At 39.0% G+C, this 23,263-nt stretch overlaps 2 protein-coding genes and 1 pseudogene across 4 annotated transcripts; 1 reads left to right on the top strand and 2 right to left on the bottom strand.

Annotated features, from left to right (window-relative positions):
* Nucleotides 1-1,427: 1,427 nt before the first annotated feature.
* LOC110760523 (polyphenol oxidase, chloroplastic-like) lies at nt 1,428-9,213 on the top strand (annotated as a pseudogene).
* Nucleotides 9,214-14,242: 5,029 nt separating this feature from the next.
* LOC110760546 (F-box family protein) lies at nt 14,243-17,308 on the bottom strand. 3 transcript variants are annotated; one of them, XM_021962831.2, is made up of 6 exons: nt 16,675-17,308; nt 15,840-15,973; nt 15,495-15,677; nt 15,036-15,205; nt 14,580-14,729; nt 14,243-14,486 (listed from the first exon to the last, which is right to left on the bottom strand). In XM_021962831.2, exons 1-4 carry the CDS (start codon nt 17,204-17,206, stop codon nt 15,038-15,040), a joined length of 1,017 nt encoding a protein of 338 aa, XP_021818523.1. In that variant the 5' UTR covers nt 17,207-17,308; the 3' UTR covers nt 14,243-14,486; nt 14,580-14,729; nt 15,036-15,037. The 3 variants fall into 3 exon arrangements, with proteins under 3 accessions (XP_021818523.1, XP_021818522.1, XP_021818521.1); XM_021962830.2 differs by having other exon boundaries at nt 14,580-14,709; XM_021962829.2 differs by having other exon boundaries at nt 14,580-15,205; nt 16,675-17,307.
* Nucleotides 17,309-20,344: 3,036 nt separating this feature from the next.
* Nucleotides 20,345-21,341, bottom strand: LOC110760495 (cyclin-dependent protein kinase inhibitor SMR6). The gene has a single exon (XM_021962769.2). The coding sequence runs from the start codon at nt 20,936-20,938 to the stop codon at nt 20,594-20,596; it is 345 nt and encodes a 114-aa protein (XP_021818461.1). The 5' UTR covers nt 20,939-21,341; the 3' UTR covers nt 20,345-20,593.
* Nucleotides 21,342-23,263: the final 1,922 nt, after the last annotated feature.

Here is a 23,263-nt window from a genome sequence, read left to right as displayed (position 1 = left end):
TTGGCTGCTGTGATGGCATTGGACTAGTTAAGTTGAGGGATAGGGAGGAGTTGTTTTATGTCAGATGAGTGGTTGGTTGTGGTGATTGGGTGTGTAGAGTAAATTTTTTGGGGGAAGAGAGAGAGAGAGAGATAGTGGTGGCTGTAGGAGGGTGGGCTGCTAAGAGGGGAGGTGGCGGTGAGGAAGGGGGTGGCCTTGGATCTGGGGTTGGGTAAGAGGTTTGGTGATGCAATGGTGGGGAGAGGTGTGGTGGTGATGGTGAGAAGAAAGGTGATTGTTGGGAGGGTTTTTTTTTTGTTTTCTCTTTTCTATAATTTTTTCCCAAAAAAAATATTTATTTTTAATGATTTAACAGAAAATTGGATGAAATGTTGATGATTTAGACGGTAGGGGGGAAATTGACGAAAAAAAAAAGTTAATATCCTTAATTTTCTAAAAAAAAAGGATAGGGGGCTAATTGAAAGCGAGGTACAAGTTCAGGGGGTATTTCACCAGTATACCCTTCTTTGATTGCTGATATGCGTGAATGGATCAATATCTCTATTCTCTAGTATATGATAGTTTGTGGGATGATTAGAGTTGGTTATCAAGAACATTGGGCCCATCTAACCTTCAATCAGCTGCATGTGAATCAATCTATTTTCCTATCTCCATTTGGAGATGTTAAATTTAATGCACACTTGTCTTGAAGAATTTAGACAAATCTAGAAAAAAAACAACAACAAAAAAAAAAAAAGTAGAAACCTCAAGAAATATCCAATAACTTTGACAAAGTCAAGCTTTAAGACATAATTGTTGTAGGCTTCTTGAAAAGTCCTAATAAAAATCTTGTAATAAGGTAATAATATTATATTGTAAACTAGTGGCTATGAGAAGAAAGCCAAGTCCACCGACTTGGACAGTGGCGGCAGCCTATATCTATAAACGGGGTGTTGCCTCTTGTATAAGTGAACTAAGAGTGAAAAGGCCAATAAGTCAGAAAATAGGAAAAATGGCGATAAGCCTAGTAAACATTTTCTAGTTGTAGAAGGCCAATAAGCCTAGTCCTCTATAAAGCCTTGTACTCATTTATTGTTGAATAAATAAAATCACTTTATTGTTCTTCTAAAAACCCAACAAGTGGTATAAGAGCAAAGTTCGATCACTTTGGGCGTAAGGGTTCGATATAATCCTCCATCATGTCTACCGCTAGTCAAACTTCTATCCCATTTCCAATCTTCACCGGAGAAAACTATGACTTATGGAGTATTAAAATGAAGACCTATTTATGTCTCAAGATTTATGGGACATAGTTGATAGTGGCTTCAATAATCCAGAAAATCCAATTGTGGAACAGTTAAGGCAGCTAAAGAAAGATCAACAGAAGGATGCAAAGGCTCTTTTTGCACTACAACGAAGCTTTGGATGACACTATTTTTTCAAGGATCATGGGAGCCACAACATCAAAGGAAAGCATGGGTTTGAAGGAGGAGTTTCAAGGAAACGCTAAGGTACATGCAGTTAAGCTACAAACTTTGAGAAGAGATCTAGAAAACATTAAAATGAAAGATTCTGAGACCACACAAGAGTACTATGCTAGAGTAAAAGAAATAGTCAATCAATTGAGAGCCTATGGAGAAAAAGTTTATGATTCAAGAATTGTAGAAAAAATACTTATCAGTCTCACTGATAAGTATGATCCACTAGTAACTGCCATTAAACAGACAAAAGATATAACTAGTCTGTCAGTGACAGAATTAATAGGCTCTCTAGAAGCATATGAAAAAAGATTGAGTAGGCAAAATGAAAGTCCAGTAGAAAGTGCCTTCCAATTGAAACTAAATTTAAGGTCTCAGAAGTCTAAAGATGATGAAAGAAAATTTGAAAAAAATTCTAGAGAAGAAGAAAATGAACACAACAATAATTGGGAAAATAAAAGAGAAATTGTGGAGAGGAAAGACTATCCTCCGTGTCAGGTATGCAAAAAGACAAGCCATCAAGAGAAAGATTGTTGGTACCAAGGCATACCAGAATGCTGGTACTGCAAAAGATTTGGACATATAGAAAAAGATTGTTGATTAAAGATAAACTATTAAGCTAATTACACAAAAGAAAATGATAAGTACGAGCATGTGTTCTATGCAGGTCCAACACCATCAGAAAAAGACAACACAAATTGGCATATCAATAGCAACGACAATGACCGGAAGACAAAGAAACTGCAGCACAATTATCAGCTGGAGGAAAGAATATGGCATCAACAAGATCAAAATATCTAGCAATAAGTGTGCATTAAGGAGGAGTGTTAAATTTAATGCACGCTCGTCTTGAAGAATTTAGAAAAATCTAGAAAAAACAAAGTCAAGCTTTAAGACATAATTATTGTAGGCTTCTAGAAAAATCCTAATAAAAATCTTGTAATAAGGTAATAATATTATATTGTAAACTACTGGCTATGAGAAGAAAGCCAAGTCCACCGACTTGGACAATGGCAGCAGCCTAGATCTATAAATAGGTGTTGCCTCTTGTATAAGTGAACAAAGAGTGAAAAGGCCAATAAGCTAGAAAATAGGAAAAAGGCCAATAAGCCTAATAAACATTTTCTAGTTGTAGAAGGCCAATAAGCCTAGTCCTCTATAAAGCCATGTACTCATCTATTGTTGAATAAATTAAATCACTGTATTGTTCTTCTAAAAACCCAACAGGAGACCACGTTGTTTCACTTTGAAAAATCTACCAGACTTCTCACATCATCGAAGGAAAAAATTTATAATAACTCCTGGACTTGCACACAATGATGGCTTCATCTTTGGAGCAAACTCGTTAGGGAATTATTTACAAAGAATGTTTTCACGCAAGCTCCATATCATCACATTTTAGATACCTTTGGCCTTCGTTTATAAGTGATCCATGTGTGCCTCTGAGATCTTGTTCCCAAAAGTAAAATTTGCTTACGCAGGAACGCTTTGCAACTAAATACAAAATACCTCCAGCCTACAGCGTAACCACAGAAGACAAGGAAAGCGGAAAATACAAATGAGTTTTCTCATACAAACAAAAATCTCAAGTTTGCCTCCTGGAACTCCAAAATCAATACAGGAGGACCCGATCTTGTCGGTCCTCAACTAGCAGGGTTTCCAACACATGCCCTAATCACAGAAAAGAAATCAGATAATGACTTTAGTACGATTTTTCAGTGGGATGTTTATGAACATTGTAACATCAAGTAATTCCCTGATGACACTCTTTTGAGATTTTACTAACTCACTCTTCCTAAGTTAGCATTGCAAATTTTCTGAGCAATAGCACTAATAAGCATGCTCAACTAAAACCGGTATTTCGTCAACAGAATTACTTGTAGAAAAGTGCATACAAGAACTGTTGTTAATAACACAACACTTTTAGAAATATACATCTGCAGCTGGGGATCTTCTCCATCTCTAATATAGGCAAAACACTCTCCGATGCTTAAATGTGCAAAGTATGGGCAAAAGGTAATTTTGGTAGGGTATGGTACAGATTAGGATTAGTTCCCTTTTTAGCTTAGCACTATTCCTTTTTTATAGGCAAAATGGAGTGGGTGTTTGCCCAAAGTTTTGATATAAGACTTTGGACAAATTGTTGTGGTGATGACACATGTCTCGAGATTAGGTTTTAAGAACTTAGCCTTCTGTAAGAGCCTTCGGCAGGTTAGTGTCAAACCGGAATGGAAAGTCCCTTCGGTACCCTTGGTTATGATGACGTCATCAAAGCCTTGAGTAGGCGGTCTTTCCCAAGTATCTCACCTTCGACAGTTTATGGGTTTTGCTCATGTACAAATATGCGAGGTTGATTTTGGTACCAACATACAACATCATATAAGAGACTTTTCAAGCTCAAAAAACCTTCCACGCTCCCCACCAAACCTCACAACACCCTAATGATTAAGCAAAACAACGCAGGGAAAACAACAAGAATAGTAAAAGAACCACAAAACTAATTACACATTTTTAGGAAGTAGGTCTGCTTAATTAAACTATGAATAATACGATTTAAACCACACATACTATATTAAAGATATATGATTCTCATCTTTAACTAAACCACACATTAAACTATGAATAATACGATTTATTATACCACACATACAACATCTCTAAGACCATCTTCAACCCATGAGGGGCTAAATCCAAATTTTCCCCCTTCAAAAAGTGACTATTTGGGTTTTGCCCCGACTCAAATCATTTTTTCTCCCAACCCTCAGGACTCAAATTTTAAGTCCACAACTTTATTAAATTGTTTAAGAATGGTTTAAGTCTAATTTTTTTTTTTTATGGATAACTTTTCTTCATTCAATCTTTTTAATTAACTTCATAATTAAATTTTTTGAACAATTTGACCTAAAAAAATTAAAATTTCACAAATATAATTTTATTCCAAAAGAAAACACACAACATAATTCTAAAAGAAAACACACGATACTTCAAAGGAAACCATACATGAAACCCAATAGGAATAAATTTCAGCCGTCAAATTCCAGGGGTATTTATAGAGTTTGAAGTGAGTTTTAGGGTTGGATCTAATTTGGATTAATTTAAAATATTATTTTGACCGTTGGATTTAAATTTCAACAGTTGAATCTTTTTTTTTTACCGTTAAAATAGCTTAGATTTAATCTAGATCGTTAATTTAAAGTTACTATTAGAATTTTTTTTAATTTTTTTTTTAAAAAGGGAATAGTTGAATTGCAATGGCCCTTTTAAGCTTGGAATAAGCCAAAATCGTGGGCCCAGCCTCTTTTAAAGTTACTTTAAATTTTAAAATTTTAAAATAAAATAAAATAAAGGTACCCATTTGAATTGCAACGGCTACACAACCAGGCGCAGACACGTGGCGTTGGCAACAGACAAACCTATCAAAATTGGCCCCAGTGCGGACCCCAGTGTTTTTCTGATGCACATGGGCTGTGCCACCTCAGCGTGGGCTCCACTAAATAGTTTTGGGTCCAGGCAATAAGTGGACTAGTATTTGGGTCCAAATTTGGGTTTTTCCAAATTTTGGGTCCTCCATTTTCTTGGGTTGGGGGAGATTTTGGGCAATAATTTGAGTTTAAGTCCTTGGGTTGGAGATGGCCTAACTAAGGCGGGATCTACTCTTATATATGATTGTAAAGAAATTATTTGTACATATAAATTCAATAACTTTAACTCTCCAATTAAAAAAATTTAGCTACCTAATAACCTTTAATTACCCAATACTTTTATATATAAAAACATATAATTACATAATAACCTTTAATTTAGCAAATTTCTTCTCAAAATATAAAACTTTATGCAATACGTCTACAACGATTAAGCATATTGCTAATAATAAATATTTGTAAATAGTAGTAACCATTAAATGTAAAACGTGTTTTTGCCCTGTCAATTATACAAAGCATCATATCTTCTCTCTCCCTTTGTTTTTGTTTTTTACATGCCACTAAGTTATTTGTGTCGTGTTGGGCCGTTTTATTTAAATTCATGCTACTAAGTTATTCATGTCATGTCAGGCCGGCCCATATAATTAATCGGGTCGTGTTGTGCTCGATTATTTATTAAAACCATTGTTGAGGCCCGAATAAATTCCTAGCCCAAAACGATATATTACTGAGAAAAGACCCGATTTGGAGTACACAAAAATCTGCCATGCACAAGCCACACCCCACATGCCATGCCAAATAAAAAATCTGTCACGCTAGAAATTGAGATTAAAATTATAAAATGCATTTAGCTCTGCAAATTCATCGAGTGTCATAATTAAGAGCGTGCCAAGTGACATGCCATGCCAAGCGGGAAAATTATTATTTCACACCCAATTGCACTACAAGCTTAAGTGGGCCCAAGCCACTCAAATGCCCGGGGTTTGCTTGAGTGGGTTGTGGTATGGATGGTAACAAGTTGTCATGAGGCCCATTGATGGGTCAAGAAATTGAAGTCTCGAGTCGCTTGGGGGGCCTCAGGACTCAAGCCCATTTTTTAGGCCCAAACGTGGGTAAGCACAAGAGAGAAAGTAGCCCATTGCCTCAACTAGAATAGCCCAACCAAAGTAGCCCATTGCCCCAATTAGAATAAGCCAACCAAAATGCCCAACACTTGATAAAGTTATCCCATCCATTGGATATATCATGTGGTTGTCTTAAAAAGCCCATGTAATTAGAATAAGAAGCAGCACAAGCCTTGGCACTCGGCTGGAAGACAAAACCACGAAGGAACTTGGGGGATCCACATGTGAAGGGCTGCTGGGAGGCTCCACATGGAAGGAACAAGTTCCAAGCAAAAGCATTCAAGGGACTAAGGGATATTGGCGCGCAGGGAAGGATGCCATCCTTTGAACCAACATACATACCCATTTCTTTTCTTCATCAGATCTGGCCATGGAAAGAGGAGGAAAGAAGAGAAAGGAGATGGATGAAAATAGAAGTTCTCCATTGGACTAGCCGCGGGAAGAGCATTGAGCTCCCAAAAATCTCTGATTTTGTGGGATTGGGCAGAGCTGATTTTTACCACTATAAGGTAAGTCAAGAGGGGGGAGAAGAAAGGAATAGGAAAGCTTGGTTAGATTGGAAAGAAACCATTAGGGTTTCTTGGAGAAGAACAAATCCCAGCAGCTATAAATAAGGCCTCTTCTACCCCAACAAATCAACCCACTCTTCAGAGAGCAAGCTTCCTCTCTTACCTGCAAACTCAGTAATTTTCGTGCTTTACTTGTCTATTCCCCCTTATTTCCCTTATTTCCCTTTTTCTGGCAGTTTGCTATAGCATTGACAGAGTCTTTGTCAAGCTGTCGGAAACTGCTAAGGCCACCCATCATTCTTCCCCATCCTTCTCCCTCTCCACCAAACCTCCTTAGAACCCCTTTCTCCATTAGAACCTCTGTCTCGCACAGGAACTCACAGCTCTTTCTCCTTAAGTGCTAAATTCATGACATTTTTTGCTCCCATGCCACAAGCCTCTCATGCCAAGCTAGAAGATTTATCTGTAATTTGTTGTTATTTTCATTGGTGAAGGTAACCAAGTAGTTTCCTAAGACTTCACTACCCTTTCGAAACATCCTCGGGGCTTAATCTTCGAACTCAGACACAAGGGGGTAATTCCTCCAAATCACTCTTTACAGCGGCCCAGTCCATTTGTAGCTGCCAAAAGAAAAAGACCCCTACAACCATTTATCCCGGCTAGACCCAAAATTTGAGTCCACATTAAAACGAGTCGTGCTCAAGCCATCCGATTTAACTTAAGCTGTTTTTTTTTTATACTTAATTTCTTTTTCAACTTATTTTAAGCATATTAAAAATAAAATAAAAACATTAGTGCAGTGCCGGGCCAAAAACAAGCTCCAAACACAGTCACAACCCCAAAGTAAAAAGCAGTGGCTATGATCAATTGGAGCAGGGTGTAGCAAGACTCGACGGGACGAACTTGCTCATTGCTCTAGGAGCCATGCGTCTATACAACACGACTGGTTTAGAAACCAACCTAGCACAACCCACCAATAATCGTGGTTGGGCCTTGTCGTGCCCTATTTAGAAATCAACCTAGCGCAGCCCAAGATGTTGCCAAGGACCCTGTTTACTTGGCTAAATACAAAAATGTCATCACGCTCATGCATGTCCTACCTGATGACAATACGTGAAGCCTAGCCCAACAGGCCAAAGTCCACTACTCCTACTGCGATGGCGAGTACCCGCAAGTCGGGTCGGATCTGCAGATCCAAGTCCACTTTTGCATAGAGGTGTTAAACAGGTTGTGTCAGCTGTGCCCATTTAAATTTGTGCCACTAATTTATTCGTGTCATGCCACGACGTCCCATATAATTAATTGGGTTGTGCAGTGTTGGCCCTTTTATTAAAATCATTAATCACGACCTAACCGAAACTCCAAGCATGTGCTTGGGCACATGCCTGAGTCCAAGCATAAGCTCATTTAACTTTAATTTTTTTAAACTTATGTTAAGCATATTAAACTAACATTAGAAGATAAACAACTGCAATGAGATGAAGGACGCCATGCTCGGGCCCCTGCATTATTATGCATATGCTATGAGTTGGTAACCAAGGAACAATGAAGAAGATTAAAAGTTAAAAAACAAAACCATCAACGAATGTACTTTAGAATGTCTCTTTTCAAAAGAACTTCTTTTGCAATGTAAGAATTAATTATGCATACAATGTGTGGGCACGCTAATATCCACTATAAAAGAAGCACACTTGAGTATCATTTATGCATTTTCGACCAAAAAAACATATTATCATTTCTGCATTAAGGTTATGCCATGGCTTCCTCTCCCCTACCTCCAACTGCCACCATAACTTTTTTATCTTCCTTCCTTCAAAAAAGGCCCCAAACACCTTCACTACCTTGAAACCCCAAATAATGCCTTACAGGCAAAGTCCAATACAAAGCAAAAAACGGTGGCGATGATCATCTAGAGCATAGTCTAATTGGCTAAATACAAAAACGACATGACACTCATGCAGGTCATACCCAATGACGATCCGTGAAGCCTGGGCCCAACAAGTCGAAGTCTACTGCTCCTACTGTGATGGCGAGTACCAACAAGTCGGGTTGGATATGGAGATCTAAGTCCACTCTTGTGATGGCGAGTATGCACAAGGTTCACGACCCAATATGTAAATATGAAAGGACGCCATGCTCGAGAAGATCATGGGGGAGCTCATCGGAGACCCCACCTTCTCTTTACCCTTCCGGAACTGGGATGCGCCAGCTGGTATGTACATTCCGGCAATTTTCACTGATACCACTTCCTCCCTGTACGATCAGTTCCAAAACGCAGTGCATTAGCCCCCGAAGCTCCTGGATCTCAATTATAGTGGGACCGACGATGACGTGGACGACAACATGTGAATCAAGGAGAATCTAACCACCATGTACCAACATATGGTGTCCAAGGCCAAGTCACATCATCCTTTCTACGAGGAGCCGTACAGCGCTGGGGACCACCCAAACCTCGAAGAAGGAAACATCGAGCGCATCCCGCATAATAGTATCCATTCCTGGATGGGTGACCCTACTTATACCAAAAAAGAGGATATGAGTGTTTTTTACTCGATGGATCGGGATCCTCTATTTTACTCCCACCATTCGAACGTGGATTTATAAATCAAAACTGGGCGGTACAGACATTGAAAAAATCGATTAGCTGGACACTAAGTTCTTGTTATATGACAATAAGAAGAATCTAGACGTGCCGTTTTGAGCTATTTATTAAAACCATTGATCATGGCCTTACCCAAATTCCAAGTCCACATGAAACAAGATGTGCTTGGGCTCGTGCCTATGCCCAAGCACAAGCCCATTTAACTTTAAGTTTTTTTACTTAATTTTTTTTTTTTTTTCAACTTATGTTAAGCATATTTAACTAACATTAGAAGATAAACAATTACAATAAGGTGAAGGATGCAATTAGTGCAAATATGTAAGGACGTCATGCTCGAGCTGAAAAGCATGACGCATCCACCATTATCGACTGTTGCCCACCCACCACCATAACCATTATTGATTTCAAGCTGTTCGACCCGGGCCTAATATGAACAAGGCTCGCGACCCAAGATGTTGCTAAGGACCATGCCTACTTGGCTAAATACGTCATGACACTCATACAGGTCATACCCAATGACGATCAATGAAGCCTGGCCCAACAAGCCAAAGGCCATTGCTCCTACTGCGATGTCGAGTACCAACAAGTCGGGTTGGATATGAAGATCCAAGTCCACTCTTGTTGGGTGTTCTACCTTGAGGTGTTAAAAGGGTCATACCGACCTGACCCATTAAAATTTGTACCACTAAGTTATTCATCTCGTGCGGGTCGGCTCATATAATTAATCGGGTCATGTCGTGTTAGGCTATTTGTTAACACCATTGTTCATGACCCAACACAAATTCCAAATCCACATTGAAACGGGATGTGCTTGGGCTTGTGCCTCAGCCCAAGCACGAGCCCATTTAACTTTAAGTTTTTTTACTTAATTTTTTTTTTCTTATGTTAAGCATATTAAACTAACATTAGAATATAAATAACTACAATGAGGTGAAGGATGCAATTGCTGCAAATGTGTAAGGACGTCATGCTCGAGCTAAAAGCATGATGTGTCCACCACTGTTGCCCACCCTCACCACAACCATCATTGATTTCAAGCTGTTTGACCCGGGCCCATTATGTACAATGCTTGCCACCCAAGATGTTGAAAAAGACCCTGTCTACTTGGTTAAATACAAAAACGTCATAACGCTCATGTGGGTCATACCTAATGACGATCCGCGAAGCCTAGCCCAAAAAGCCAAAGTCCACTACTCCTACTGCGATGGCGAGTACCAACAAGTAGGGTTAGATATGGAGATCCAAGTCCACTCGTGCTCGATCTTCTATCTTAAGGTGTTAAAAAGGTCGTGCCGACTTAACACATTTAAATTTGTGTCACTAAGTTATTCATTTCGTGTGGGCCGGCCCATATAATTAATCGGGTCATGCCGTGTTAGGCTATTTATTAAAACCATTGATCATGACCTAACCCAAATTCCAAATCCACATTGAAACAGGATGTGCTCGGGCTCATGCTTGAGCCCAAGCACCAGCCCATTTAACCTTAAGTTTTTTACTTCAATTTTTTTGTTTCAACTTATGTTAAGCATATTTAACTAACATTAGAAGATATGCAATTACAATGAGGTGAAGGACGTAATTAGTGCAAATATGTAAGGACGCCATGCTTGGGCTGAAAAGCATGACACGTCCAACATTATCGACTGTTGCCCACCCACCACCAAAACCATCATTGATTTCAAGTTGCTCGACCCGAACCACTATGCACAAGGTTCGCGACCCAAGATGTTGCTAAGGACCATGTCTACTTGGCTAAACACAAAAACGTCATCATGCTTATGCAGGTTATACCTGACGACGATCCACCAAGCCTGGCCCAACAAGCCAAAGTCCACTCCTCCTACTGCGATGGCAAGTACTAACAAGTCGGGTTGGATATGGAGATCCAAGTCCACTCATGATGAATGTTCTACCTTGAGGTGTTAAAAGGATCGTGTCTACCCGACCCATTTAAATTTGTGCCACTAAGTTATTCGTGTCATGCCGACCGGCCAATATAATTAATTGTCCCATGCCGTGTTGGGCCATTTATTAAAACCATTAATCATGGCCCAAGTCAAAGTCCAAGTCTATATTGAAATAGGGTGTGCTCGGGCTCGTGCCTGAGCCCAAGCACCACCCCCTTTAACTTCATGTTTTTATACTTTAAATTTGTTTTTTCAACTTATGTTAAGCATATTAAACTAACTTTATAAGATAAACAACTTGCGAAACATTAATCATTGTTCGATGCGTAAATAATTAATTCTTGAATTACAATGTGTAGGCCCGCCAATATCCATTATAAAAGAAGCACACTTGAGTATCATTTATGCATTTTCGACCAAAAAAAATAGATTATCATTAAGGTTCCGCCATGGCTTCCTTTCCCCTACCTCCAACTGCCACCATCACTGCCCTTCGCTCCATCACCACCACAACTTCTCTCTCTTCCTTCCTTCCAAACAAGCCCAAAACACCTTCACTACCTTAAAGCCCCAAATAATGCCTCATGATCACCTAGAGCAGGGTCTAGCTAGACTTGATATGAGGAACATGCTCATGGGTCTAGGAGTAGGGGGTCTATGTTGCGCGATTGGTTTAGAAACTAACCTGTTTGTTTTTTACATGCATGTATCTGCCGCAGACCTGACCACATGCGTCAAGCTGCCCAACTTGTGCCCAATCTGCACAAGTCTCGCGACCCAAGATGTTGTCAAGGACCCTGTCTACTTGGCTAAATAGAAAAACGACGTCAAGATGTGAGTCCTACCCGACGATGATTCGCGAAGCATCGCCTAACATGCCAAAGTCCACTACTCCTACTGCGATGGCGAGTACCTGCAAGTCGGATCGAATTTGCATAGCCAAGTCCACTCATGTCGGATGTTCAACCTAGAGGTGTTAAATGCGCGGCCCATATAAATTTGTGCCACTAAGGTATTCGGCATGCTGGGCCGGCCCATATAATTAATCGAGTCATGACGTGTGCCCATTTATTAAAACCATTAATCACGGACTTGCCCAAAGCCCAAGTCAACATTGAAACGAGTTGTGCTTGGGCTCGTGCCTAATCCCAAGCACCATCCCATTTAACTTTAAGTTTTTTAATAGGACGAAAGTTTTAGGACATAGTCAGTAGACCTTAGTTAACCTATAGGAAGTTTTAGATCGAAGATCGGAGGTCATGGGCCTCACGAGCCCAGTTAACCTAGTTGGTGGGCATGTCGGCTCAGTTGTCCAGATTTCTTAGTCATTGGACACACTTGGGACTACTCCCGAACAAGGGTGGATCCACAGAGGAACAAGGGTTGATCCACAGAGGAGCAAGGGTAGGCAATTGACCCCTGCAACCCCTGAAATCTGCCATTAGATGAGCAAAAATTGACCCTCGCAAGGTGTTCGATGAAATGCCCCAAAGGGGCAACTTGTCTGTCTGTGTGCTCCAGTGCAACACGCGCGCCTTTATTTTTTTGTTTTTGACATTGTTTCAATTAATTTTTTTTTTTTTAACTTGGCTAAAACAACGTTGTTTTTGCACAGGTTAAAAAAAACAAACAAACTGGCAATAATTGTTGTTGCTGCCCCGACAATATCTCTCTCCTCTCTCCTCCCTCCCTTTCTTTTTTCTTGCTTTTCCTTCTCTCTCCTTTTAATTTTTTTTTCCTTTTCTTTCTCTCTTCTCTCTTCTCACTCTCTCTTTCTCCTCTTTTTGATGAAAACCATTTTTTTTTAATAATATTTATAATATTTTCTTTCTTTTCCTTATTTTATAATTAACACTCACAAATCCCTCAAATCTCGAGTGACAACTTCGTTTATAAAATGAAACAAGAGGAAACACAATTTCCTTACCAGGACTTCCTTCAATCTGAAAACAAAATCAAAATGGAATTCCTTTCGATTCTTGAAAGCTCATCAGATTTGAATTTATCTCTTGCTACTCCTTTAAACTAGGAAACATCACATGAAAATGTTGTGTTTCCACACTCCAATTTCCATACCGGTTCTACTTCTGTGCAAGCAGTAAACATGCATAATGAAATTCTATCAAATATACACTTGCATAATGAAATGGCAAGGAGGTCTAACAAAACTGCAGTGGAAGAGACCCAATTTCTCAATGCTCGCAGTACTGCTTCGGTGGCAAATTTAGAATTGCGTCTGCTAGCAAGGAACCAAGAATGTGCTTCATTGAAGGCTGAAGTTGTAGAATTGCAGAAGCTCCTCAAACAATCAAACCGAAAAAATCAAGACTTTGTTGAACTGTGTGCAAGTTTTACAAATATGTGTAAAGACTCGTAGATTATATTTTTATTGATGAATTTAGTGCTTTTAAAGACTCGTAGGGTACCACATATATTTGTCCTACAGCTACAACATTTATAAATTTTCTTAGGGCCTGTTTGGGAGTGATTTTGGAAGGGCCAAAAGCTCTTTCTGATAACTAAAAACGCTTCTGATAGCGTTTAGCAAAAAAGTTTAGAAGCACTTCTAGGTCATAGAAGCGCTTCCTGGAGAAGCACCTGCTATGCGCTTCTTCAGGAAGCACTCCCAAGTGCTTTTCCACAAAGCACTTTAATTTTTTTTATGAAAATTCAAGATTTTTATAATAAAAGTGCTTTTGTTAGAAGCGCTTATGAGTAGAAGTACTTCTTAGAGAAGTAGTCCCAAACAAGCCCTTAGTATCATCATAAATTTAAAGTTGCTTACTCTAGGCATTGAATCTTTGTAAGATCGGTTAATAATAATATGGTCTTAAATTTTTGTAGATTGGTTAATAATAATGTAGTGTATTCTAGACTTGTCTAAAAAAATTTGTGAGCTTTTATACGTTGACCTCCGAAGAGGAAATTCCTAGAACCGCAACTGGCCCCGAACCTACTGTTAGGGTTTCACACACTTAAGGTTCTGGGAAAGATAGGGTTTCACTTTAAAGTCTGGTTTTGGGTTCTCGGTTTATTTTGACAACTCTAATCAGCTTCCCAGGCGCAGCATACTGCTTCGAATGCACTCAGCTTGGTTAAGCGTGCCTGGATCTACAATGAATGAACATTTGTTTTCTAAACTGTTTTTGCAAGTAAATTGATTTATGAATGCAGTAGTAGGATCAGTTTGATACTTTTGAAATGGAAGGAAACAGGGCTCATACAAACATAGTTGATTTATAAGATAAATGCAAAAGTTCACAATTAAATGTTCTTGGTAAAAAAACAGAGTGATGACTTTTTTATATGAAAATAATATATTCTCAGTTCAGTTGCGTCCTTTCTCGTAAGGTTCTATATTCTCATACAAACAAAAATCTCAAGTATGCCTTCTGGAACTCCAAAATCAATACAGGAGGACCCGATCTTGTCGGTCAACTAGCAGGGTTTCCAACACGTGCCCTAATCACAGAAGAAATCAAATAACGGCTCTAGTAAAATTTTCAGTAGGATGTTTATGAACATTGTAGTAAGTAGTAGGAAGAATAATTATACCTGAGGGATCATTTGCTCCATTGAATATCTGCAAGGTGAATCCTGACTATCCTTAACAAGTCCTGGAACTGTCGGATTGATATTGTGAATTCACTTCATACAAGCAACATGGCTGGACTTCGAAAATCGTCTACAGACACAAGTAATTCCCTGATGACACTCTTTTGAGATCATTACTAACTCACTCTTCCTAAGTTAGCATTGCAAAGTTTATGTGCAATAGCACTAATAAGCATGCACAACTAAAACCAGTATTTCGGCAACAGTAATACTTCTACGCCAATCACGTCAAATTTTTAGAAAAGTGCATACAAGAACTGTTGTTAATAACACAACACTTCTAGAAATATACAGATCTTCTCCATATCTAATATAAGAAACTACCATCACTCATCAGAAAGAGGATGACTATGCAGCCCAAAACGGTCGCATGAATTAAAGGGATGATTTTCTAACCATCAGGAAGATGAGGGCAAAGCACGCCATTGGTTGACAAGAAGCATTACATCATCACGTGAAGTTTCTGAAAGCTGTTGAAGAATCACATCCTTGACATGAGCTGATGCACTTTCCCCACCTCGGGTAGCAAGTTCCAAGTAGACTACAGCTTTTATCTTTTCTCCTTCCTGCAGATATTACCGTTAAAACCTCCATCCGTCTACCATAACAAATTAAATACTTACGATAAAAGTACTTTTTTCTTGCTTCTAAATGAGAATAAATTATGATACAAATGCTACAGGGGTATATTTAACAGGTACACAAATGGCATTATTTGGAAGATTATTTAACAGGCTACCACATATCATAAAGAGCAGAATAATGAATCCTTGCAGCAAGATTATTTGGCCCTACAATCAAACCAGTGCCTCCCACCAAAACAATAACTTCATGAATGCAATAAATGATACATACAGAAAAAAGAGCGAGTCCATGCTCATATTGAGCTTTACTGTGCCCACGATCGGCTGCTCTCTTCATCCATTTTCTTGCTTGGCGATGACTGCGCGCTAACCCTTCCTCAAATTTGTAGCACAGTGATACATTGTACATGGCACGCACATAACCACCTTCTGCAGCTTTCAAATACCATCTTGCCTGTATGAAGAAAAGAAAACTTACCAAATTAAGTTCTGAATATGGAAGTACGTTGGGCCGATAGAGGAGCAGACAATCCTAATGCTATTCTCATTCAGAATAGCTGACTTTATAGCTGGAATTCAAAATGCAACTGCATTTGGTTAGGATATAACGACATACCGCCTCTTTTATGTTACGATCAACCCCACGGCCGTGATGCAGACAAAGTGCAAGCTGGTACTGGGCACGGGTATGGCCCTCATTGGATGCATGATATAACCATTTTACAGCTTCCTTTGGATTTGGAGGTTCAACTGCACAGATAATAATATTCATACGCACAAACAAGACTATACACTCAATGCAAACAAACAAACTTCCTGATGAAAGGAAATCAAACTCTGCCTATCATATGATATCATACAACATCATATAAAAGAAATAGCCACCATTTAATTACAACAGTGCATCAAATGTACTGGTTGTAGGAAATAATGAAAGGAAAGCATTTGAAGAAAAATCCATGTGCAACACGCTCCTATATTTAGTGTATTCAAAATAATCTGATCAAAGTTATGTACACGTAATGCATTAACAAATTAAAACTTAAATCATCTGAATCAACAAGGTAAGTTCTAGAATCTCACCTTAAATTTCACTTAACCCCAACTAGTTGGGGGCAACTACAATGATCCTACTTTGCCATTCTAACCAGCTCAAGGGCAACTATTTTTCTCAATGACAGTTAAAGTACATAAAAAGCAACCCAACAAAACACTTGGAAGCTTCTACTTATAGACGTGGATTAGCAAAAGAGCTCATAGAGGTATAACATTCAAGAATTTACATAAATGGATTGGCAAATGTACAATTTGAAACCGGATACGATATACGAGTAAATTCCAATTCCACAAGAATCAAACTTCTATCACTCTCTGTTCAAAGCCTCTAAATTTCAATATCATGACTATGATAAACAATACATTTGCTACTAAATAACCAGGGAAAATCAAACCTTGCAGATAGGCAATTCCCAAATTGCACTTCCCAGACAGGTCTCCCAGGTCTGCAGCTTTCTGATACAAAGCGACGGCCTTGTCCTTGAGGCCTCTCTCCCAGTATATAAGCCCGGCATCCACCATAGCCATGGTGGACCCCAGAGCCGCGCCTTTCAGAAACGCGTCGAGAGCCTTGTCCATGTTGGGCTGGACCCCACCTCGGCCGTGCTTGAACCGCTTTCCCCATCTCATATACAGCATCGCCTGTCTCAGCGGCTGAAGTGCCTCGTACCACGACTTACACGCCAACGACGCCGCTCTGAGGTTCGGGTGGCTCAGCGAAACCCCGATTATCATTATCAATTCGTACGGCAGCGCCGAGAAATCGCGACCGTCCGTTGAAGATGACGACGATGCTCTTCCGCTGGACATTCGATTGCTGTGCTTCGTCGGGTGGAGCTTGTGGTGCTTTTCACCCTTGGTGTTCCATAACCGAAAGGCCGTGAAACGAAGGCCGTCTGATCGGCCTGGCCATGTCGTGTGCTTCATCTCCGTTTATCAGGATTTGCAGAGTCACAGTCTCGCAGACCGATCGATTTGCAGAGTCACGGCCGCCCGACAGCGTCAATGGATGTTTTTGCTCATTTGATTAAATATGGGCCAACCAGGAGCGAGCCTGTTGATTGCCTCGGCTATTACTTGGGCTTCGGCTGAGTTTACGCAGGCCCAAGTGTTTGGAAAACTTCATTCAAAGATGGCCCACTTGGCCACCAAGCCATCCTACTTTTGCAATTGGAGTTTTTTTTTTATTTTTTTTTTTTATTTTAACAAATTCCTTTCACCTCTTCTTTTTTATTGTTTAACCTACCCATCATGGTTGGTTTCTCCTACTAATCCGAGAGTGTAACGGAAATAAGAAGTATGATAAGAGTTAAACAAAGAATAAGAATCAGATCAACTACCCACTTTTAGTTGATTTGATTCATAGTTTTTGTGTATTTGATTAAGAAATTTAAGGTGGAATCCGTGTATTATATGATTTATTATGTGTAAGTAAACACGGAGCGGAACTAGGAATTTTTTAACTGGTGGGCTAGCTGAAGGATTAGGGTAAAATCTAATGAACTTTTTTTTTTACTTGCAATTTCTATAGTCATTGTTAATAATATAAACCACGCTAGTTCATAGCTCAATTGACTAGTTTTCAATAAAATTTAACATAAAACAAATGCATATTAAATGCAACAAAAAAACAGATATTATCAAGCATATGTTCAACAACAAAATTGAAAGTGTACCTATTTCAATATGTACATTTATTGCTGCAATGCAACTAAATTCATAAATAATTAAATTTTTTTTTGGACTTTATTAGATTAATACGTACTGAGTTTTATTTAAAACATGCAAAATATATAGGTTTGATTTTTTTTACCACCCAAAAACATCCATGGGCTCAGCCCACCTTAGTCATTATGGAAAATATTTCCCTTTCTTCTCGTTCTCATTGCTTGCAAGTTTACCTGATGCATTCCTCTTATTAAGCTTGAATTAATGTATCACTTAATGCCCTGTTGAATTACAGACTCACATTATTATAATTAGTCTCTCTAACGTACCAACAAAGAAGGACTCGAAAATGGTGCATGTATGACCTAAGATTTGTATGGACATGGGGGTAGAGTCAAACATGCCGGTGGAGGGTTTGCCACGCCCAATATGCAGACAGTTGCGCATTTTGTTTGGTGATGATGGTGGCTCCCAAATCCCACTAAGGAAAAAAAAATGGTTGCTAGATTTTGAAGCATGAATTCCAAGTACTAATTCCATTGTCGCCAGAGAGTGAAATTGGCCCCCCACATGCCACCCAATCACTGAGTTTTTTCTATGTTTAATTTCTGTAGCATATTAATCAGAGTTCAGTTTACACAAAAAAGTTGTCAATTTCGAGGAAAGAGATAGCTCGCAGAAGGGGGGCATGTGCCGCCCCCACAAAAAGATCTTGAGCCTTTCAGCTCAGTGTTATGGATGCCACCAGGGATTAGCTGCACATAGACTGTTTTACAAATTGACAATTAAAAACTAAAAGAAACTGCAAACTGATCTGGTTTTTGGATATGCTTTTATGGCTTGATGGGTTGTTAAAAGTCAAAACTTTGGGGGTGTGATGAATAAAAACTTAGATATAAACAAGTAGGATTTTGCAGTTTTGTGAATCGTGATTAGTTGAGTGCATTAATAATCACTTGTTTGGGTTAAGTAAACATTTGGTAACTTATTAAACGGTCTCTCTGTGGCATGTTCTAGCATAATCACTCATTAACAATTCTTTGCGCAATTGTCGTTTTTCAATAATAGAAGTGAGCAAAGTTATATAAATGCAAGGATTGGGTTACAATTTTAATCCACTCCATATACATGTGGTCTCCAATAATGGGGGGGGGGGTTTTAATATTTAACAAAAGACTAAAAATTAATAAGAAATCTAATCCAACATGTAGTGAACATTGGCATGCCAAAACGACTGCCAAAAAAAATTTGTATGAAACGAGAATAACACTGTTTTGTTATTCTCAATCAATCGCAAATTGTCACGTGGTTGATCAGGAATAGCAAAATAGTGTTATTCCCCTTTTTTCTCCTCCCAATTAGCATTTGCTGTCTCAGCCCAGACATACGTGTTGCAACCTTATTGTATCAGAGGCTGCTGTGATCCGAAGAAACCTTTGTTTAATCCATGCACACAAGAAAACCTCCCCTAGGTGAACCGCTTATTGGCACTTATTTATTTCAGACTTTCAGTACATACTTTTCCTATGAGCCTAGAAAACAATTGGGTTTCTTTTCTTGCTTTCTCCATGAACATTCCATATTCTATTGCAAAATGCAAACTTTAATACATTTAAATTACATTCAGATAGAATAAGTGGGTTCCTCAATTATTGGTGCTGCAAAACTTGAGCTCGAGAAAGGGCTAAATAATAAGGACCATTCAAACTTCACATAGGATCCTCTCCTAATTTTCCCCTCCCTCCACTTCCACATGTGATTTGTCTTCTACCATGAGAGCTATCTATCAGAATAGCACGAGAGAGAGAGAGAGAGAGAGAGAGAGGGAGAGAGAGAGAGAGAGAACCTGCCCTTTCCTTCCCTTCCCCACTAATATCATAAAGAGTCCGAGGTGGGTGGGCGGTCATCAGTCTTCAGTCTTCAGTCATGGCGTGTGGGGCACTTAGATCATGCATAGACCAAACTCTAAGTCTAAAGAGAAGATGATGGCAGAGCTAAAAAGCCCAGCTGGGCCATGGCCAAAGGTTTCTTGTGGGGCTTAGTTTTGGTTAGTCAGTCGATCAGTCAGCCAAAGGAACAGAGGAACTGCATCACCTTATCTTTTTAACCCATTGAAAAGGATTTAATTTATTGCCCTCTATTGTTGATTTTGACAACTTTTGGATGCTTACTGACCAACATTTTGACTGCGATTTGTCATGCCTGCGCTGCGCATGATCATGAACAGAAGAAAATAAATTCTTAAAGAAAGATATCAAAGTTGAATGAGGAACAAGAGACAAGAAAACGGAGCAATCTCTCACTCAGCAGATACAGTCTACAGAAGAAGGAAACTCAGAGCAAATATTCACGAGCACCGTATCAGATTAAGAAGCATGCAAACGAAACGAGGGTTCATTAACCAATAAAGCTAAGATTGACGATCTTTTATTTATTTATAATAATTACCTATACATAATTATCTCCTAGCTAGCTACCTTCCCAATACAAAGATCCTAAAGATCATGACTTACTGCAGACTAAAAATGAAAAAGTGATAACCCAAAAAGAGAGAGACAAAAAAAACGCCACAAAAACTAAAAGATTAGGAAAGAAAAGAAACAAATCATTAACGGAGCCAAAAGTTTTGAACTTGCAATTCCAAAGTCAATTGGCCCTTTCAACATGGCGTATAAACACAGTTTCTAAGTCGGGAGGAGTGAAGAACTCCCTAACACCAGCGCCATAATTACATTTCGAAGCAGCTGCTTTCCTCTTCCTCGGAGGAGGTGGACACGTCAGCCTCGTCGGAATTCTGGCTTCTTCACCCGTCGGGGTCGTCGAACACTCCTCCCCGTCATCGCCGCAGTGATCCCGTTCTGTCTCTACGGGGTTTGTGTACAGCGGCTTCAACGGAGCTCGTAATGGGATTCCGGCGATAACCCATTTTTGAGTTTCAGAATCCAAGCCTATGTCCACAGGAGTTGGCTGAGACTTCCCAGAAAAGCCCATTTCTTTGTGGACCAATTGAAGCGAACCCAGTGAGATAATTATAGGAGAGAACAAAGGATCGAATAAATAAAGATGGGTTCTTTTTATTTTTCTTTCTCTGATGCGTAAAGGGGATGAAGAAACAGAGGAGGGAATAAAATGAAACCAGTGGGAAAGGCAGGTAAAAGAGAAAAAGGAGGAAGATGAAAACTGGAAAGAGGCTTTGGGTTTTTGGTTTGTGTTTCAGTGAAAGAAAAAAGGAAAAGGGAGGGAAGAGAAAGGTCGCGCTTTAAATGTGGGAGAGTAATGTTTCGATGTTCTGTTTATACCAATCACTCAAATCTGTCACAGAGTCTAACAGAGATAGAGGAGTGAGAGAGAGAGAGGTGGGGAGAGAGAGAAAAAGAACCCGAGGAAACTCGTGACATAAGCAAAGTAATAAATATTAAATTAAATTAATGAGAGGAAGAGAAAATAAATACGAGAGGATGAGGTGAAGGGGTGCCCGTGGAAATAGCTGACCGCGGTCCGCGGACGGGCTGCAGTGGTGAGGTGGTGGCCCACAGCTCACATGAGTGTGGGGTCCACGTGGGATAGGCGTTGTAGGGTGGGGCTTGCACTTATTTGTCTCCCTGAGCAGCAGAGTGCAGGGTGCTCTGGGGGCAGAGGATCGCTGCTCCGACGGTGAGTGAGGGGCAGAAAGGGGAATGACTTGGATTTTGGCGCCAAGATTTGGGGTCTGGGGATCACCAACATTGCTCAAATATTCCCCTCTTTTTATAGACGCCAGCCCTTTTTGTATTTCCGTTTTTATCTTTGGCAGGCTAGCATGCCACTTTCCATTTTATCTTATTTCTTTGATTGGAAATGGTAAAACATATATGCTGGAAATAATCAGATGACGTGTCCAATTGTAAAAGATCATAAACGCAAAAACTGGTAGGTAAAGTTATTATGACATTCGAAAGTTCTAGATTTGATTCATCCACCCTTAATATAACTTGTATTTTTTTCAAAAATATCAATAAAAATATGAGTTTTCATAAAATAAAATAAAATCTTAAATTCATTTTAAACAAATCGAAATTTGTTATAAAAAAACACACACACGCACAATGTGTACATATTTTGGTGGTATCTTTTTATATTTTATTTCTGTATATATATATATATCAAATTTTGACTCTAAAGTAAGAAAGAATGACTCGCTGCTTCTTAAGTAAGTAAGAAAGAATGACTCCTTACACGAAAGTAGGGTTGGGTTGTGGGTTTGTGGCCTTAGAATTTAACCTAGTCTTCCACATGGTTTCTTTCAACTTTGGATGGGTGACTAGACATAATGGTTCAATCTGTACAACTATATTAGTCTCTAGTACATGTTTGATTTTTCTTATCTGACTCCATTTTGAGCAATTTAGCAACCTACACTAACCATTTTCGGGAAAATTGAAATATTTCTGAGCATCAACTTGTTTGTTTTTGTCAAAAAGAAGAAAAGTAAAAGAAGATAAGAGAAAAAGAAAAACAAGTACTTACTTTCACATCCAAAATCAACCTTTCCAAGTTCCATATTCGATGCTCATAGACTTTTGATTGAAGTCACATATAATTCATGGACATATCAAGATCAACCTAAGATGTCAGACTCCCCATTCCTCCATGCTTTTAACACAAATACAAAACAGTACTCCCATGGAAAAGAGAAAAGTCGTGTTCCTCAAAGAGATAGGGAAACTGTGCTGGTAGGCTCACCTCAAAAGATAAAGAAACCAAAATGCAATGTCCCAAATTCTCAATAGGTTTGGATTTGGAGCATAGTCTAAAATATCGATAATATTGACGAAATATCGATGATATTATCGTTTTTTCGAGTCACGGATATTTCGGAATGTATCCAAACACATATTGTATAAATATCGACAATAATATCGGAAAATATCGATGTCGATAATTTCGCTCACACTTCAACAATATTTTGTCAAAATATCGCTATAATATTGAAAATATAAAAAATATCGATGTAATGTAAAAAATGAAGAAAAAAAAAAAACACAAAGCACACACGCAAAGGGGATTCAAACCCCTGCCATTTCACTCATCCAACACCTTAACCACCATGTTGCTTATGTTTTTGTGATAATATGCTAACATATGTATATTTTTCTTGTTTTGTTTTGAACTATTTTTGCAAAAATCAGATTTTCACATGAGAATGTGAGTCTTTGACCTTTCCCTTTTGGGATGGAATCGAGCGGCTCATGGAAAGAATTCGAGACCCAATCTTCAAATGATTTTGCTTATGAACAACGTCAACCAATCTCGGATTCGTATGAGTGGCATGTTAAC

The sequence above is a fragment of the Prunus avium genome, chromosome 1, assembly GCF_965620075.1.
Source record: "Prunus avium chromosome 1, drPruAviu1.hap1.1, whole genome shotgun sequence".
NCBI classification, from domain to species: Eukaryota; Viridiplantae; Streptophyta; class Magnoliopsida; order Rosales; family Rosaceae; genus Prunus; species Prunus avium.
This window is presented reverse-complemented; position numbering and strand designations above follow the sequence as displayed.

What these genes read in the sequence shown, in the direction of transcription:
- LOC110760495 (XM_021962769.2), bottom strand. Translation starts at nt 20,938, where the DNA reads ATGGGCTTTTCTGGGAAGTCTCAGCCAACTCCTGTGGACATAGGCTTG.
- LOC110760546 (XM_021962831.2), bottom strand. Translation starts at nt 17,206, where the DNA reads ATGAAGCACACGACATGGCCAGGCCGATCAGACGGCCTTCGTTTCACG. An exon ending in GGGAATTGCCTATCTGCAAG is followed by an intron (nt 15,974 to 16,674) that starts GTTTGATTTTCC and finishes TTATCTGTGCAG; the next exon opens with TTGAACCTCCAAATCCAAAG. An exon ending in ATCGTAACATAAAAGAGGCG is followed by an intron (nt 15,678 to 15,839) that starts GTATGTCGTTAT and finishes TTCTTCATACAG; the next exon opens with GCAAGATGGTATTTGAAAGC.